The 18,291-nt window shown below is 44.6% G+C and overlaps 1 protein-coding gene and 1 pseudogene across 1 annotated transcript; one reads left to right on the top strand and one right to left on the bottom strand.

The window, feature by feature from the left end:
* The first annotated feature begins 464 nt into the window (after window positions 1-464).
* LOC135555067 (troponin T, slow skeletal muscle-like) lies at window positions 465-5,250 on the top strand (annotated as a pseudogene).
* A 2,885-nt stretch (window positions 5,251-8,135) lies between these two features.
* LOC135555066 (synaptotagmin-2-like) lies at window positions 8,136-12,187 on the bottom strand. The gene is made up of 9 exons (XM_064987439.1): window positions 12,034-12,187; window positions 11,880-11,894; window positions 10,734-10,912; window positions 10,440-10,529; window positions 9,642-9,809; window positions 9,312-9,479; window positions 9,035-9,152; window positions 8,574-8,707; window positions 8,136-8,345 (listed from the first exon to the last, which is right to left on the bottom strand). The coding sequence occupies exons 1-9, from the start codon at window positions 12,185-12,187 to the stop codon at window positions 8,136-8,138; spliced, it is 1,236 nt and encodes a 411-aa protein (XP_064843511.1).
* Between the last annotated feature and the right edge of the window lie 6,104 nt (window positions 12,188-18,291).

Genomic DNA, 18,291 nt, shown 5'->3' with positions numbered 1-18,291 from the left:
GAATTGTGACACAGTGAATTATAATTTTAAAAGTCTGTCAGTAAATAATTGTTGGAAAAATTACTTGTGTCATGCACAAAGTAGATGTCCTAACCGACTTGCCAAAACTATAGTTTGTTAACAAGAAATTGGTGGAGTGGTTGAAAAATGAGTTTTAATGACTCCAACTTAAATGTATGTAAACTTATGACTTCAACTGTATGTGTGATCAGTGGGAGAAATTGAGCATCCTTCACGCATAATTTGTGTATTGGGAAAATTGAACTGAATTAAACCTAACCGAGCACAGGGGAAAAATGCTTAAGCCATCAAATTGACTTTTAAAAACACCTATTTGATTTTTGTGTCGTGGTAGTGTGTGATAGTTGCTAGATAATCAGTCAGAGTATTGTATTGTAAAAAGATTGGTGATTTATATATGACATTTATATTGTCTCTCCTTTTGGTCTTCTTTTAGTGCAGCCATGTCTGATGTGGAGGAGGAATATGAGTGAGTATGGAAATAATTATACATATTTAAATTTGGAATTTATTGCCAACTGAATTGGTAACTGAATTTCTCTCTCTTTCACACAAACATTTGCTTCCAGCCCTCTCTCTGCTAGGGGGGAGCAGGCGGAAGGTGAGTGGGTTGCTGAGCTGAGGTGTTAGTGTTGTCATTGTTGGGCCATACTTGGCCTTGCATGTGGAAGTCTATGACCCTGTTATTATTAGCAATTTCTCTCAGCTCCTATTGCTTTCAGCATACTGCTGACAAATGGTTTTTAAATCCCCAATCCTCTGCCCTCTATTAGCCACACACTCTCCATCTCACTTTTCACTCTCCATCTCGCTCCATTCCACTCCAATTGTCTATCTCTTTAATCATCATTCTAATGTCTCTTTCCATCCCATTGTCTCATTTGTGTAATTTTCTTCTCCACACTTGTCTTTCTTCGTTTTTTCCCAGTCTACCACATTGCCCTGATTTCGTCAGTGCCCCATGTCCCTTATCTTGTCCTCTGAACTGCTCTCTGACTTTTTCTCTCTCCATTTGCCACCACATTGAGAGACAACTAGTCTTACCTCCTCCATCCTCCCCCCGCCCCTCTCTCTCTCTCTCTCTCTCTCTCTCTCTCTCTCTCTCTCTCTCTCACTCTCTCCAGAGGAGGCAGAGGAGGAGCAGGAGGCGGAGCCAGAGGAGGAGCCAGAAGAAGAACCGCAGGAGGAGGATGGAGGAGGTAAGACTAGTTGTCTCTCAATTGACACCCTGTATGTACAATAACACTGCACTACCTTTGGCTGTGTCTCAAATGACAATCTATATCCCCAACAACACAACACTACTTTCAACTGTCCGTGTCCCAAATCACACCCCATATCCCCTAAAACACTCTACTACTTTAACTTAACAATGGCTGTCTCAAATTACACCCTATATCCTGTATAACACTACACCACTTTAGACGAGAACCATGTGCCTTTCTCCATGTGACTTTGGCTAAAAGTAGTGCATTAATGCTATTTGGGTTCTTAATTGGATTCATTCCAACATTTTTCTTTTCTTGTTGTTTTTATATAAACTCATACTCATAAACGCATAAAAAGGTTTTTAGGACCCTGTCTTTCATAGATAATTCTTAAAATCCAAATAACTTCACAGATCTTCATTGTAAAGGGTTTTAACACTGTTTCCCATGCGTGTTCAATGAACCATAACCAATTAATGAACATGCACCTGTGGAATGGTCGTTAAGACACTAACAGCTTACAGATGGTAGGCAATTAAGGTCACAGTTATGAAAAATTAGGACACTAAAGAGGTGTGAAAAACCCAGCAGCTTTGCAGTTCTTGACACACTCAAACCTGTGTGCCTAGCACCTACTACCATACCCCATTCAAAGGCAGTTCAATATTTTGTCTTACCCATTCACCCTCTGAATGGCACACATACACATTCCACGTCTCAATTGTCTCAAGGCTTAAAAATCCTTCTTTAACCTGTATCCTCCCCTTATCTACACTGCTTGAAGTGGATTTAACAAGTGACAATAAGAGATCATAGTTTTCACCTGTATTCACTTGGTCAGTCTATGTCACGGAAAGAGCAGGGGTTCCTAATATTTTGTACACTCAGTGTATATCCTCATATGTAGAACATTTGCAATTACTTCTTGCATGTACATGTGTTAACATGTGTATAGATAATTATGAAAGCTTGTACAGTACAATTCTCAGAAAACAACATTTCCCTCTTGTTGGGGTCACACAGTTGTAGTCAATGATGTGGCCCTCTGTGCGTGATGGGAAATGTGAGTTTTCCTAAGCTTGCACCACTGCATTAAACTTACTCTCTCTTCAATCGTTCCATTACTCTCTTCTTGCACCATTCCTCTCTCTCTCCCTCTCTCTTTTCTCTCTCTCTCTCTCTCTCTCTCTCTCTCTCTCTCTCTCTCTCTCTTTTCTCTCTCGCTCTCTCTCTCTCTATCTCTCTCTCAATATCTACTGTATCTCTCTCCCTCATTTTATCTCTCTCTCTCTTTTGCTGTCTCTCTCGCTCTCTCTGCCTTCGGCACATCAGAGCAGCAAGCTCAGGAGGAGGAAGGTGAGAGTGATTGTAGGGGTGATTCTAACATACCTGAGGCAAACATAGATGTTTTATTGATTTAAAAATAATGGCCTCATCAACAAAGCTGTACTGTTGCTGTAGCTGCACACACTGACACTTCACTGATGATGATGGTGATGACGATGATAGTGCATGTTGTTGCTCCTGTTGTACTCTGGAGGTTAAATACTAACTTCAGATCTGTTGGCGTAACTCAAATATTTTTTGGTACACCCTCTTGATATCAATTTATGATTCATGCAAAACATATTGTCTTTTTGTCCTGTTTTTGAGAATTGTGTCCTCTATTTTCTTCAAGACAGTCTTTAGAATGAGAACAAGAATATATGTTTCTGTGCTTTCATGTGTTAATACTTGCATGTACATACACTTGTCTTTACCTTCTTACTTCTTTTATCAATTTTCTTAAATCTTTTGTCCCATCTCTATCTTTCTCTCACCACCCCCCCCCTCTCTCTCTCTTTCTCTCTATCTATTTATCTATCTATCTAAGGCCCATGGTGCCCCAGCTAGCCCCTCCCAAGATTCCAGGGGGGGATAGGGTGGACTCTGATGTGAGTGATGTCATATCATATCAAGGAATTGGCCCACTATTTGATTGGCTGTTCCCCTTCCATTTCAAATTCATTACTGAACATTAATATAGATGTTTGTAAGATGCAGCTTGTAGCTCCGCTTTACACCACATCTCTGAATAATAATCTATTTAATCTCAATCCTCTCTCTTTCCCTCTCTACCTCTCTCAGGACATCCACAGGAAGAGGATGGAGAAGGATCTCCTGGAGTTGCAGAGTCTGATTGATGTCCACTTTGACCAGAGGAAGAAGGAGTAGGAGGAGCTCATTGGGCTGAAAGACCAAATTGTGAGTCAACTCCATGTTTACTTCATGTTGACGTGTTAAAATAGAATAGAGGAAGTACAAACTACCTGAACTTGTCCAATAACAATGCTCATGTTTTGCTTTTACGCTTCGTCCCAACAGAACACGACCCTGGTCAAGGAGCGCACAAGCTCATGATCAAAAATGTGTACATGAAACAGTCCAAAGTCCTTTCCTCTCATCCTTTCCCTCTCTCATCCCGACAGGAGAAGCATCGGTTTGTGAGGGCAGAGGTGCAGCGAGTTCGAGCAGAGAAGGAGCGGGACCGGCAGAACAGGAGGCCAAAACACACCGTTGTGATACATCAGGATTGTGATAGGGTCAACTTCACAACCCTGTGGTGGTAGAGACAAATAGACACCACTGTGGTACCCCAGGATTGCGGTAGGCCTGAATATACACCCCTCTTGTACCTCAGGATTGTGGTAGGGCCGGGTACACACCTGTGGTACCCCTGGTTTTAAGCAACAGATAGACTTGTGTTGTGTTAAGAATGTATTTTTCCTTTCTAACTTCATCATTGTCTCATGCTCAGGAAGAACGGCAGAGAAAGGAAGATGAGGAGGCTAAAAAGAAGAACGATGACGAGGCCAAGAAGAAGTAGTTTCATTCCAACATGGGGGCCAACTTTGGGGGCTTCCTACAAAAGGTATTTATGTTCACTGTCAATCACTTGTTAGCTTTAGGAACAGATTTTTGGATTCATACAGTAAATGTGTTTTATGAAGCTAAATATCTATTTTGTTGGTCAACATACAGTTGTGGGCCAAATGTTCTGTCAGACTGTTTTAAGCATAGAAATAGAATTACAACATTCTATATGGTTTTAAGTTTGTGAAGTTCTAGGTGTGTTTGACATATGTTTCAGGCGGAGCATCGTGGTAGGGGGAAGCGTCTAACGGGGAGAGAGATCAAGAAGAAGACCTTGGCTCAGAGACGACCCACACTGGAGATCGACACCCTGAAGTGAGTCTTGGCCGATCACACACGCCTCCCCAAGCCAAATGCACATGGGCCTAAATCTTCCTCACACCACCACATCAGAGTTTTCTACAATTCATGTCCAAAGCCCACCCACCTGGCTACCAACTGTGTTGCTATGTTTATCATCTGTTACCCCCTACCACCTTCTTCTTGGTCTCCCAGGCAACGAGCTCAGGAGATGGTGTCGGATGAGTTTGACTTCATTGATCACATGAAGAAACATCAGGTGGGAAGACCTGGACATGTACCAAAGGCAGAATCCATAGATGTTTAGGCTTGTGTGTGAGCAACTGTGTACATCTGTTATGTAGTATTTGTGTAATCACTGATGCAATGTGATCTCTTTTTGGTGTGCAGATTATTGTTTTTTTGAATAGAATCACAAGTGCCCAGAAATTGTAAGTACAGTATCCCTCTTCTTGGTTTCTTTATATGAACTTTGTAGCCACATTTTTAATTTTACCTTTATTTAACCAGGCAAGTCAGTTAAGAACAAATTCTTATTTTCAATAACAGCCTAGTAACAGTGGGTTAACTGCCTGTTCAGGGGCAGAATGACAGATTTGTACCTTGTCGGCTCGGGGGTTTGAACTTGCAACCTTCTTGTTACTAGTTCAACAATCTAACCACTAGGCTACCCTGCCACCCCAAGTAACATGTGTTTGTATGGTATGTGCATTTATCTACAAGTCATTTAGTTATCTTTCTCCCTATCTCTCTCCCCTGTAGTAAAAAGGTCCATGGTAAGGGGAAGGTTGGCGGTCGGTGGAAGTAAAGAAGCTTCGGTGGAAGTAAAGAAGATTTTCCTCTGGAAATTGTCACACACACACACTTTTATTACTTTATTGGGAGCCTGGGAGAAGTATAATGACTCAAAATCGACCTTGTATCAGTGTCCAGGCTGGCCAACGTAATCCTGCTCCCACATTACTCAACTAGGGAAACGCTGCCCTCTGCTGGAGGGATGTATAAGCACTAATGAGACACACTCATTGGTTTAAACACACAACACACATATTACCTGACACTAGAAACCATTATTACAGCAGACACTAGTAATCATCACTACATACTAGACAGGCAGAAGGGAATTATAGGCCTGATCTACTTGCAGAGAGCTCATTAATGACACTGTCTGTCTCACATGTGTGGAGGAACACATAAACACACACGCTCCATTCAATCTGTATCACTGAAGCATAACAGATTCTGCGATAGAAATGTAAAGGTCATTTCTGATTGAGCCGACATATGCAGCATATACCGTGAATGCGGTTTCCGCAAACGCAAGAACATTGTCTTTAAATTTCAATCAAAACGCTGTAACGCAAACGCTGTAACACTGAATTTACGCAATACGGATTGAATAGAGCCAAACTGCCACTGCTGAATGCTAGTAGCAGTGATTTTGTTGAATGACTTGTTTAAGTTAGAGCTTGGAAAGCTTGCCCTCTAACTTAATTAATTCATATTCTCCTCTATCTCCCTTTTTACATGATATCTTACAGTAATGATCTTTTCTTCATCGAGCTCTTCCTCTTTCTTGCTCTCTCTCTCTCTCTCTCGCTGTATATATATATATATATATATATATATATAGAAACTAATCAAAATAAATTTTATATTTCAGAATCTTCAAATTAGTTACCCTTTGTCTTGATGACAGCTTTGCACACTCTTGGCACACTCTCAACCTGCTTCTTGAGGTAGTCACCTCGAATGCTTGAAGGAGTTCCCACATATGCTGAGCACTTGTTGGTTGCTATTCCTTCACTCTGCAGTCCAACTCATCCAAAACCATCTCAATTGGGTTGAGGTTGGGTGATTGTGGAGGCCAGTTCTTCTGATGCAGCACTCCATCACTCTCCTTCTTGGTCAAATAGCCCTTACACAGCCTGGAGGTGTATTTTTGGGTCATTGAAAAACAAATGATAGTCCTACTAAGCAAAAACCAGATGGGATGGCGTATCTCTGCAGAATGCTGTGGTAAGCATTCTGGTTAAGTGTGCCTTGAATTCTAAATAAATCACTGACATTTTCACCACCACACCTCCTCCTCCATGCTTCACAGTGGGAACCACACATGCGGAGATCATCCGTTCACCTACTCTGCGTATCACAAAGACACGGTGGTTGGAACCAAAAATCGCAAATTTGGACTCCTCAGACCAAAAGACAGATTTCCACCGTTCTAATGTCTATTGCTCATGTTTCTTGGCCCAAGCAAGTCTCTTCTTCTTATTGGTGTCCTTTAGTAGTGGTTTCTTTGCAGAAATTCGGACATGAAGGCCTGATTCACACAGTCTCCTCAGAACAGTTGATGTTGAGATGTGTCTGTTACTTGAACTATGTGAAGCATTTATTTGGGTTGCAATCTGAGGTGCAATTAATTGATGATTTCTGAGGCTGGTAACTCTAATGAACTTATCCTCTGCAGCAGAGGTAACTCTGGGTCTTCCTTTCCTGTGAAGGTCCTCATGAGAGTCAGTTTCATCATAGCACTTGATGTTTTTTGCGACTGCAAATTTTCTTGATTGACTGACCTTCATGTCTTAAGATGGATTGTCGTTTCTCTGCTTATTTGAGCTCTTCTTGCCATAATATGGACTTGGTCCTTTACCAAATAGGGCTATCTTCTGTATACCACCCATACCTTGTCAAAACACAACTGATTGGCTCAAACGCATTAAGAAGGAAATACATTCCACAAATTAACTTTTAACAAGGCACACCTGTTAATTGAAGTACATTCCAGGTAACTACCTCATGAAGCTGGTTGAGAGAATGCCAAGAAAGTGCAAAGCTGTCATCATGACAATGGTGGCTACTTTGAAGAATCTCAAATATTAAATATATTTTGATTTGTTTCACACTTTTTTGTTACTATTATGTGTTATATCATAGTTTTGATGTCTTCACTAGAATTCTACAATGTAGAAAAGAGTAAAATGAAGAAAAACCCTTCAATGAGTAGGTGTGCCCAAACCTTTGACTGGCACTGTATATCTTCCCCAGCTCCTCCTCCCCCCTCCTCTGTCTCTAAATCCCTGCTCACATGTTTGGCTGAGGCCAGTCCAGTGCGTCCACACCGACACTGCAATTGCCTCTGCAAAGCAATACTGCAAGGCAAACGCAGTGTTTAATTGGAAAATAATATAATTCTGGTGTACCAAAATGCAATGACGCTGTCGGTGTGATCGAATGTAATTCAGGGCTCATCTGTAATAAGGGTTAAATAAATATATACTTAAGGTTGCAAATCTATCTGACCATCCATCTGGTAATTTGGGGAATTATTTATTTAGTCATTTACAACCGCTCACATTACATTCAGGAGATAAATCACAGAAAGCTTTCATGAACTATGGTTTAATACGAACACACGCGCACAGACACACGTGCACACATACATACACAAAGCACAAAACAGTCAGCCATACTCATAACTTAACATCAAAATGGTCAAAAGGGACAAAAAAGTAAAAACAAACAGTAAAATTAGTTCATATGCAAAATAAATATTCTTTTGATTTTCTATGGAGAATAATAAGGAAGGAGAGAGTACCCCAAAAAATTATCAGAAATGTCAGGTGGGTTGTTGTGTCTTATGTTGTTTGTTTTAACACGTACAAGAATGTTCAGTGACGTGTCAGTGTACGTTTAGCGGATGGGTTTCTTCAGGGCCTCGTCCACCTCCTCCTCAGGACACAGGGCATGCCACTGGGCTACGGGACGTCTTGGATTGGCCAGCATGTCTGACCAATGGCGAAGGCCCACCCCTGAGGCACCGAAGCCGATCCAAACCTTCCCGATGGCGTCGTTGCTGCCCAGCTTGTCGTAATCGTACACCGTGATCAACACTTGGACTTTCTGCAAGAGGAAAGGGAAGAGCGGAAAAAGCAAGTTTAAAAAGTCAGATGAAATCAAAATACCACCACATGTACAGTGTTGTTCAACATACAGCAGGAAATGGCAGGAGAGTGCAATGTTCTAGAGAAACACCGGGAGAGTCCTCAAACACAGGTCGCCCAACCCACAGGAAAAACCTGTTATCACAACCCCAAGATGTCTTCCTTATGGGAAGTTTGTTGTACATGCCTGTATTTGGCCAAATGGAATCTCGAAGCTGAAGCTTTCGTTGAAGTAGGGGTTCAGAGTGTTTTGTTTGACTGTTGTCTTCTTCTTCTTCAGCCGCTTGCCTTGGTGCTGCAGCACCACTTTAACGAAGGGATCTGGTAGGAGAAGCCATGGGGTAGACAGGAATGTTAGTTACAGAGGTCAAACAGAGGGTGAGCCACTTGGATGAAAAACTTTGAGAACAAATGATTATGCAGTAAATTCATGTGTCGTGGCTGCAACTCTGCAATGCTGCCCAATGGTTTAAGTTGAATTACTTCAACAAAATGTAGGCAACCAGATGTCATTAATAGGTCACAGCATGGCTACTATTAACTAGTTGAGTTTACCGTCACAGAATGTCTAGTTTTGAAAAAAAAGAGTGAAACGTCACAGCATGGCTAGTATTGACTAGGAGAGTGTAAGGACTAATAGAAGGTCACCTGACAAGCCTCCGCAGTCCATCGCCTTCAGGTGCTTGGCCTCCATGATGTTGATGGTCAATTTACCGGCCGTGGGGACGTAGCGCAGAGAGATACAGATGTCCCCTAGCTTCTCTACCTGTGACCAGACAAACACAAACAGGCACGAAGATAGAAAGATGTATTAAAACAGACAGTTCGATATAGATTGATATGCAGAGTCAGACAGACACAGACAGGTAGATGTAAAAAAAACATGCACCCTAAACCCAAACAGACTGTATTTCTCCGTCCTCACCTCCTCTTTCTCTCCTCCAACCAGATCCCTCCATTCGTGGAGTGGCTGAGCCAGGTCCACACTGTTCATGGGGATGGAGATCTGTCCAATCACGTCATGTTTACCAAAGCGATCAAAGTCAAAGACCTGTAGGACCAGAGTCTGACCGCCCAGCTCCTGGTAGGGGATCTGTGGAGGAACACACAGAACAGGAAGGAGACGGTCAGGACAGAGTGTTCTCGACTACATAAACCTCAGTACTGTAAGAGCTTTTCTAAGGATTTTACATATACACATGAATGAATACAACATCTCTATATCACTGTCTGTTCTCCAGCACCCCATACTGACCTTGAAGATGAAGGTTTCATTGAACACTGGGCAGAGATTCTTGCGCTGGACTTTGGTCTCAAACTTCTTCTTCTTGTCTGGCAGCATGTAGACCTTGACATAGGGGTCTGAGGTGCCGCCCATGTCCATGGCTGGCAGGTTTTCCGCCTGCAGGATACCCACAATCAGCTGGAAGAGGGGGCAGAGGGGGAAAAGGTTAGAGGTAAGAGGTTAGAGGTAAGATCTGAACACACTGATAACTTAGGCGGATTTCGGCTGGGATTCAATCCATATGGGGCTATTGCAATGCAGCTTTTAAAGGGAATGATAAATGCTGCAAATGACTTCTCAATCAGAAACGTAGCAAAATTAAACCTGAGATTTTTCCAAACACAAACGGAACACTTCAAAACAATGGCACAGGACTTCATCCCAAAAATTATTTCATTTGTCACATGTTTTCCGGGATTCAATTCAAGCTGCATAATAGCGCAGTGCACTTAAACTGACTTTTAAATGTAAGAGCGATTTAGCGGATAGCAAATGTCCCCTCTAAAGGTCACAACTTAATGCTCAGCCATTAAGAGGAAAAGGGTTAGGGTTATAAGGGTTAGGGTCATAAGTCACTGAGGACACAAATATGAGGTCAGAGGTTAAAGCTGAGAGCTGAGCAGACAAAGAACAGAGGTCAGAGAGCCTTTAGACGTGTTATTAGTCAGACACTTCACATCAAGGAGGTCAAATGTCAAGGAGGACAAGACAGAAATGCACACAAAAGCATGCACACGAATGCACACACACACACAGAAACACACACACCTGGTTGTCAGTGAAGTTGTAGTCCAGGGTGAACTCCAGTTTTCCGAAATTCTCTTTTTCCTCCTCCTCTCCTTCCTTACCTTCTCCTTCCTAAATGAGAGAGAACATCAAATCAATTATTTATCACAGGTATCATTACACAGCCACTGCATTAGTCTCTCTCTTCACACAGTTACTGACACTACATCTGGAAATCACTTCAGATAATTTCAAACCCAGTTGCAAATTAGGTACTTGAACCCATTACACCACACACTATATTGCCCTCCCTCCTTCTGTCTCCTCTCCTCTCACCTTGCCCTCCTCTCCTTCTCCGGCTCCCTCCTTCTTTCTTCTGCCTCGGCCTCCTTTCCTCTCGCGTGCTTTCTTGGGCTTCTTGCCCTTGTTGATGCACTTCTTCCAGATACAGAAACATAGACAGACCACCAGAGCCAGCACCACCACCACTATCGCTCCTATTGCCCACATGGGCACTGGGGGAGAGATAGACATAGGCCTGATATAGCCTTATGATATCTATAATACAACATACATAACAACATACATATAACATACATATAATACTTATGTAGCCTTATGCTATCTATTATACAACATATTGTACATAGGCCTTATATGTAGGGTTATGACATATACACTGAGTGTACAAAACCATTAAGGACAACTTCCAAATATTGAGTTTCATCCTCCCCCTTTTGCCCTCAGAACAGCTTCAATACATCGGGGCATGGACTGTACAAGGTGGAGAAAGCATTCCACAGGGATGTTGACTCCAATGCCTCCCAAAAGTTGTGTCAAATTGGCTGGATGTCCTTTAGGTGATGGACCATTGTTGATACACACAGGAATCTGTTAAGCGTGAAAAAATCCAGTGGTTTTACAGTTCTTGACACCAACCGGTGCACCTGGCACCTACTACAATATCCTGTTCAAAGGAACTTAAATATTTTGTCTTGCCCTCTGAATGGCATACATACACAATCCATTTCTCAATTGTCTCAAGGCTTAAAAATCCTTCTTTAACTTGTCTCCTCCCCTTAATCTACACTGGTTGAAGTGGATTTAAGAAGTGACATCAATAAAGGATCATGTGTTTTTTTTGTGCCTTTTTTTTAAACAACTCAAAATATACAATATAGAAAAACAGAGTATACAACAGAGTATCCAAACATTACAGTCAGGGGAATACAGACTATACATTATATAAAGACTTTGTAAAACAAACATTCAACGGGATCATAGCTGTGACCTGGATTCACCTGGTCAGTGTATGTCATGGAAAGAGCAGGTGTCCTTAATGTTTTGTACTCCTAGTGTATAACACAACATACATAGGCCTCGTGAAGTAGCCTTATGTTATGGAAAATTGATATCTGACATGTTATTGTGAGGAGTGATGGAAAGGAGAGCACAAGCGATGTGAAAACAATATTAACTTACTTTTGAGTTTATGATCTGTGATAAGTGGAAGAAAAGCAGGGGATGAAATGAAAGAGAAGAAATGATGAGAAAACATTATGTGAAACGAAATTACACACGCAGAATGACCGATGGATGTGTGTGTGTGTGTGTGTTCATTGTGTTCAGGGCTCACTTGGCATGTGGGTGAGTTCGTTGAAGAACTTGCTCTTCATATTCTTGAACTGGTGGTCAGAGTGATGAGTGGAGGGAGGGGCGGGGCCTGGGGGCGGCTCTTCTCTCTCCTCAGCCGCCCGATGGGGCCGCGCTTGCACACTGGCCAATTGCATCGCAGCTCAGCTAAAAGGCAGAGGAGACAAAAGAGCAATCACTTTCGAGTAGTTTAAGAAATATTTTAACATTCTAAACATCATGTTAAGTAAGTAAACTAGATAGGGTTAGGGTTGTTGCTAACCAACTCAGTGACCTTGTGTGTTTCGAGTGTCTGCCCTGAGACTGGAAGGTTTGGAGTTCGATACACTGAAAAAAATGAAAGGTTCTTAAATGGTTCTTCCTCAGCTCATAAGGTTCCTTGGAGAACTTTCCCCCATTTAAGAACCTTTGAGTTAAGTGTGGAGTCCTTGACCTGGCCTCTACGTTTCTTCAGAATTCTAAAAGGTTTTTGAAATGTGTAGAAGACTGCAGATGTGTTTGATTCACAGCAAAGTGGATAGTGTTAACTAACTGTTTATTTTCCAGTGTAACATTTCTAGTGTTGATTCAAGAGTTAAATTAACACCCATTGGTGTAACGGAACCCCACTGTTGATATTATTATCATATTCCCCAGCATTCTCTATTGCTGGTGAATTTTTGCATATTCACTTAGGTCTCACTTGTTGAAGGTCTCAGGATTGAAAGCATCAACCATATCTCTATCACCAGCAAACACAGTCATAGGTGGTACAAGTAACTAAAATTCACTGGAAAGGCACCCTGGGAAATATGCACATAAGGCACAGCAGGACTATTAAATTGCAGTCCTTTCAGGCAGAAACATTTCTGGTTTGGGATTTTTGTATGATTCTTCAAACAACCATCCCATTCCAGGTTCTCTAGAGACCATACAATGGTTACCATACAGAATTGCTCTCAATAACCTTATTTTGTTCCAAATTGCACCTTTATTTTAAAGTGTACCCTGCTGAGTCATACCATTTTTCCCAAAATATGGTAAGGAAGTAAACTGAGTCAATGCACCTTTGCTTGGCACTCAGCTTTAAATAGACAGATTGGTAAGGGCCTGTGATAGAATAGCGTCCGGTCCAGGGTTGTACTGTAAAAAAGCCAACTTAACCAACTGCTTAATCAAATCAAATGTATTTAAATAGCCCTTCTTACAATGCTTAATCAGCATTATAATCTGTGAGTTTGGTGAACATAAGAAAGACAATAAATTGAGCTAATGAGTGAACGTTTGTTCACTCAACAAACTTTGCTCACAGTAAACTGAATGAGTCAAAATACAAATTCATGTTTATCTTCACTGTAAAAAAGCCAATTTAACTTAATCAGCATTATTCTGTGAGTAGGGTGGACTTCAGAAGCACAAGAAATGTAGCTCATGGGTGAGCGTTTGTTCACTTGACAAACTTCTCGAAGTGAGTTGAATTTGAAAAAGCTTGTTGTGTAAGATTACAAATCCATGTTTGCCTTTGGTAGGCAACACTATATGTTGGGTCAGCTATATGCCCAAACTTGTGCACTCACAATCTTATTGCAGCTGGTTACAATTACAATTCTATGTTGAATTTTTTTATTTTTTTTATTTCACCTTTATTTAACCAGGTAGGCAAGTTGAGAACAAGTTGTCATTTACAACTGTATTGGACAAGATAAAGCAAAGCAGTGTGACACAGACACAACACAAAGTTACACATGGAATAAACAATAAACAAGCCAATAACACAATAAACAAGTCAATGATACAGTATATAAAAAAATCAAGTCTATAGACAGTGTGTGCAAAAGGCATGAGGAGGTAGGCAATAAATAGACCATAGGAGCAAATAATTACAATTGATAAATTGTAGTGATAGATAAATGAGCAGATGATGATGTGCAAGTAGAGATACCGGTGTGCAAAAGAGCAGAAAAGTAAATAAAAACAGTATGGGGATGAGTTAGGTAGATTGGGTGGGCTATTTACCGATGGAATCAACAAACTGCTCAAAGTGACCTGAATTTGAAAAGTGTCAACGGGTGTATTAGAGGCAAAATTAGGTGCAGTAGAGTAGAGTGATGTAAACAGGCGCACTTTTATTTTAGTTCCGAAAAACGAGAGCACTACATAAATCAAATGCGCTCAAAACACAGAACATAACAAAAGTAAAGCGCGTAATAAAACACCACAAACAAACATGATGGGAAACAGAGGGTTAAATACAAGTAGATTGATTGGGGAAATGAAAACCAGGTGTGTGGAAAAGACGAGACAAATAGATATATGGAAAATGGAGCGGCGATGGCTCGAAACCCGGTGACGTCGATCTATTTGTCTTGCCACCCGAACAAGGAGGGGAGCCGACGGAAGTTGTGACAGTACCCCCCACCTTGACGCGCGGCTCCAGTGGCGCGCCGACACAGGCCTCGAGGGCGACCCGAAGGACGAGGCGCAGGGCGATCTGGCCGGTGACGGTGAAACTCCGGCAGCAGTTCAGAATCCAAAACATCTGCAACCGGAACCCAGCACCTCTCCTCCGGCCTGTACTCCTCCCACTCCACGAGGTACTGAAGGCCCCCCACCCGACGCCTCAATTCCAGGAAGGAACGAACGATGTACGCCGGGGCCCCCTCGATGTCCAAAGGAGGCGGAGGAACCCCCCGCACCTCAGATTCCTGGAGCGGACCAGTCACCACCGGCTTGAGGAGAGACACATGAAACGAGGGGTTAATACGGTAATCGGGGGAAGCTGTAACCAGTAACTAACCTCGTTCAGTCTCCTCAGGACGTTAAATGGCCCCAAAAACCGCGGCCCCAGCTTCCGGCAGGGCATGCGGAGGGGCAGGTTTCGGGTCGAGAGCCAGACCCGGTCCCCCGGTGCAACCACCGGAGCCTCACTGCGGTGACCGTCTGCGCTGGCCTTCTGCCGCAACACGGCCCGCTGGAGGTGAACATGGGGGGCGTCCCAGGTCTCCTACGCACGCCTGAACCAGTCGTCCACCTCAGGAGCCTCGGTCTGACTCTGATGCCAAGGCGCTGGTACCCCTGGAAGGGGGAGAGGTTAGTAGAGGAGTGGTGCAGCGAGCCATCTCGGCCCAGTGCACGAACGCCGCCCACTCCCCCGACCGGTCCTGGCAGAAGACCGCAGAAACCTACCCACACCCTAGTTCACTCTCTCCACCTGTCCATTAATCTTGGGGTGAAAACCCGAGGTAAGGCTGATCGAGACCCCCAGACGTTCCACGAACGCCCTCCAAACCCTCGAAATGAACTGGGGACCCCGATCAGACACTATATCCTCAGGCACCCCGTAGAGCCGGAAGACGTGTGTCAACAAGGCCTCCGCAGTCTGTGGGGCCGTAGGGAGACCGGGCAGAGGAAGGAGACGGCAGGACTTGGAAAAACGGTCCACAACGACCAGGATCGTGGTGTTACCCTGTGAGGGAGGAAGATCGGTAAGGAAATCGACCGACAGGTGCGACCAAGGCCGTTGTGGAATGGCTAAGGCGTGTAGCTTACCTCTGGGCAGGTGCCTAGGAGCCTTACACTGGGCGCACACCGAGCAGGAGGAAACATAAACCCTCATGACCCGAGGAGGGTGACGTGTGGGCCCAATATATCAGCCGGTCACGGACAGCAAACGGAATGTACAGATGCCCAGCGGGACACTGGAAGGGAGCGGGCTCTGCACTTAATGCCCGCTCAATGTCCGCGTCCAGCTCCCATACTACTGAGAAACTCGAGGAGGCAGGTGAAGTGGAGGACCGAATGTACCCCTGACGCAGAGATTTGGAGACATATGTCTCCATAGCCAATGTCTCCTCGTGTGACAGGAGATACACGTGACACCTGGGAAGTGCGGCGTCTACCTGGAGGTTTATCTCACAATCCCCCCGACGATGGGGTGGTAATTGAGTCGCCTTCTTCTTGGAGAAGGCGAGAGCCAAATCGGAATGTTCGGGGGGAATGCGCATGGTGGAGACCTGGTCTGGACTTTCCACCGTAGTAGCTCCAACGGAAACCCCTACACATGAGCACTCTCGCAACCACTCTGTGAGAGCCTGCCGTTGCCATGAAACAGTGGGGTCATGACAAGCTAACCAGGGCAGGCCTAGCACCATGGGAAACGCAGGAGAGTCAATGAGGAAGAGACTGATTCTCTCCTTGTGACCCCCCTGCGTCACCATGCCCAGGAGAGCTGTGGCCTCCCTAATTAACCGTGACCCTATTGGTCGACTGTCTAAGGCGTGAACTGGGAAGGGCTTAGCCACTAGAACAGTGGGGATCCCTAAACTATGGGCAAATGATCTGTCTATGAAATTCACAGCTTCGCCTGAATCAACGAGCGCCTTATGCTGGGAATGTGGGGAGTTAACTTGCAATAACAGGTGGGCAACAGAGGGTCCTGGATGAGAATGGTGAAGGCTCACTTGGGGTGACACCAGAGTGCTCTGCCTGCTGCTTCGACCCCCAGAGGAACCAACCAGACATCGACCGGCAGTGTGCCCTCTGCTGCCACAGATGGTGCACGTGAAGGCCCCTCCTCCGGCCTCCCTGGGTGCAGCACCTCACAGCCCTATAGGCACCGGAGCGGTGGTGCTGGGAGATGAAACCAACAGAGCTGCGTCTGAACATTCACGGGTGGCCACCAGGTTATCCAGCCGGATGGACAGGTCCACCAGCTGATCAAACATGAGGGTGGTGTCCCTGCCGGCCAACTCCCTGCAGGCTTCAGCGATAGTGGTCGATCAGGGCCCTGTCGTTCCATCCCGCTCTGGTGGCCAGGGTCCAAAAGTCCAAGACGAACTCCTGGGCGCTCCTCGTCCCCTGCCTCAGTTGGAAAAGACGTTCACCCGCTGCTCTACCCTCGGGTGGGTGGTCGAAGACTGCCCGGAAGCAGCGAGTGAACTCCACAAAGTGGTCCAGCGCCGCATCTCCTTCTACCCACACGGCGTTGGCCCACTCAAGGGCTTTCCCCGAGAGGCACGAGACGAGGGCGGACACCCTCTCACATCCCGAAGGAGCCGGGTAGACGGTCGCTAGATACAGTTCCAGCTGCAGCAGGAACCCCTGGCAGCGTGCCGCTGTCCCATCGAACTCCCCCGGAAGGGCGAGACGAATCCCACTGGGAACGGGTGCAGGAGAGACGAGTAGTGGAGACCACTGTTGTGCTGTGGAGGGCGCTGGAGGGACTCCCTGTCTCTCCCAGCGATCCATTGTCTAGACTACGCGATCCATGACAGCGCCGAGATGGTAGAGCATCGCCGTGTGCTCCCGGTACCTGCTCCTGCTGACTCCATAGATGGTGTGCAATTCTGTCACAATGTGCAAAACTGGTTGAAGGAAAGTCAGGTGCAGGAGAGCAGAGTTGGGTGATAACAGGAGCACTTTATTCATGCCCAAGAAAAACAGCGATTACGCCCAAAGTACACAAACGGTACAATAAACAAAACACATGGGTCAAACACATACCCGGCGCAATTCCACACACAGACATGGGGAGAACAGAGGGATATATACATTTAGTCAGATGAGGGAATGTGAACCAGGTGTAACCATTGGCTTCAGCTAATGGGGATCCTAAATAAAAAATAAAATCTACCTCCATGCCTCCCTCCTCACCCCCTGACTCCATCTCACCAACCCTTTCTCTTATCAGTTACTCTATCTCTCTCCTCCCTTCTGTGTCCCCCTATCTTGTTCTCACTCCCTCCCTACCTCCCTCCCTCCCTACTTTCACTCTTGGTTCATAACGTGAGTGTGTTGAGGTACAGTGAAACTCTCATTCTTATGCCCACTGTGTCCATCACTAATCCCTCTGACTCCATCAAAAGGCTGGCTGTTGGCACACATACATGCATGCACACACACACACACACACACACACACACACACACACACACACACACACACACACACACATACTAATATGCACACAAGACCCGCTCTGTTAAATATGCATATGCATACCTCCATGCAAGGCTGCATTATGCCACACACACTCCAACCTTCCTACATCTGCTGTCCTCCTCTCACTGTGCACAGACACGTAACAAGATTCACTGCCAAAGGTAATCCCCAAATCCCAGAGCTTAACTAAATTAGGGACAGTTCAGTTCGCTCTCTGCTTCCGTCCCTCTCCTATCCCCTACTATCCCTTATCCAACCTAAACCACTCCCATTAAGCCCCACAACATCAGCTGCTGTCACACAGATCCCACCTAGTTATCCA

This window comes from Oncorhynchus masou, chromosome 15 (genome assembly GCF_036934945.1).
Source record: "Oncorhynchus masou masou isolate Uvic2021 chromosome 15, UVic_Omas_1.1, whole genome shotgun sequence".
NCBI lineage: Eukaryota > Metazoa > Chordata > Actinopteri > Salmoniformes > Salmonidae > Oncorhynchus > Oncorhynchus masou.
This window is presented reverse-complemented; position numbering and strand designations above follow the sequence as displayed.

Excerpts from the sequence above, each read along its gene's own strand:
- LOC135555066 (XM_064987439.1), bottom strand. The coding sequence starts at position 12,187 with ATGCAATTGGCCAGTGTGCAAGCGCGGCCCCATCGGGCGGCTGAGGAG. Across the intron at positions 9,810-10,439 it reads ACAACTTCACTGACAACCAG|CTGATTGTGGGTATCCTGCA; the intron begins GTGTGTGTGTTT and ends CCCCTCTTCCAG. Across the intron at positions 9,153-9,311 it reads TTGGAGGAGAGAAAGAGGAG|GTAGAGAAGCTAGGGGACAT; the intron begins GTGAGGACGGAG and ends GTCTGGTCACAG.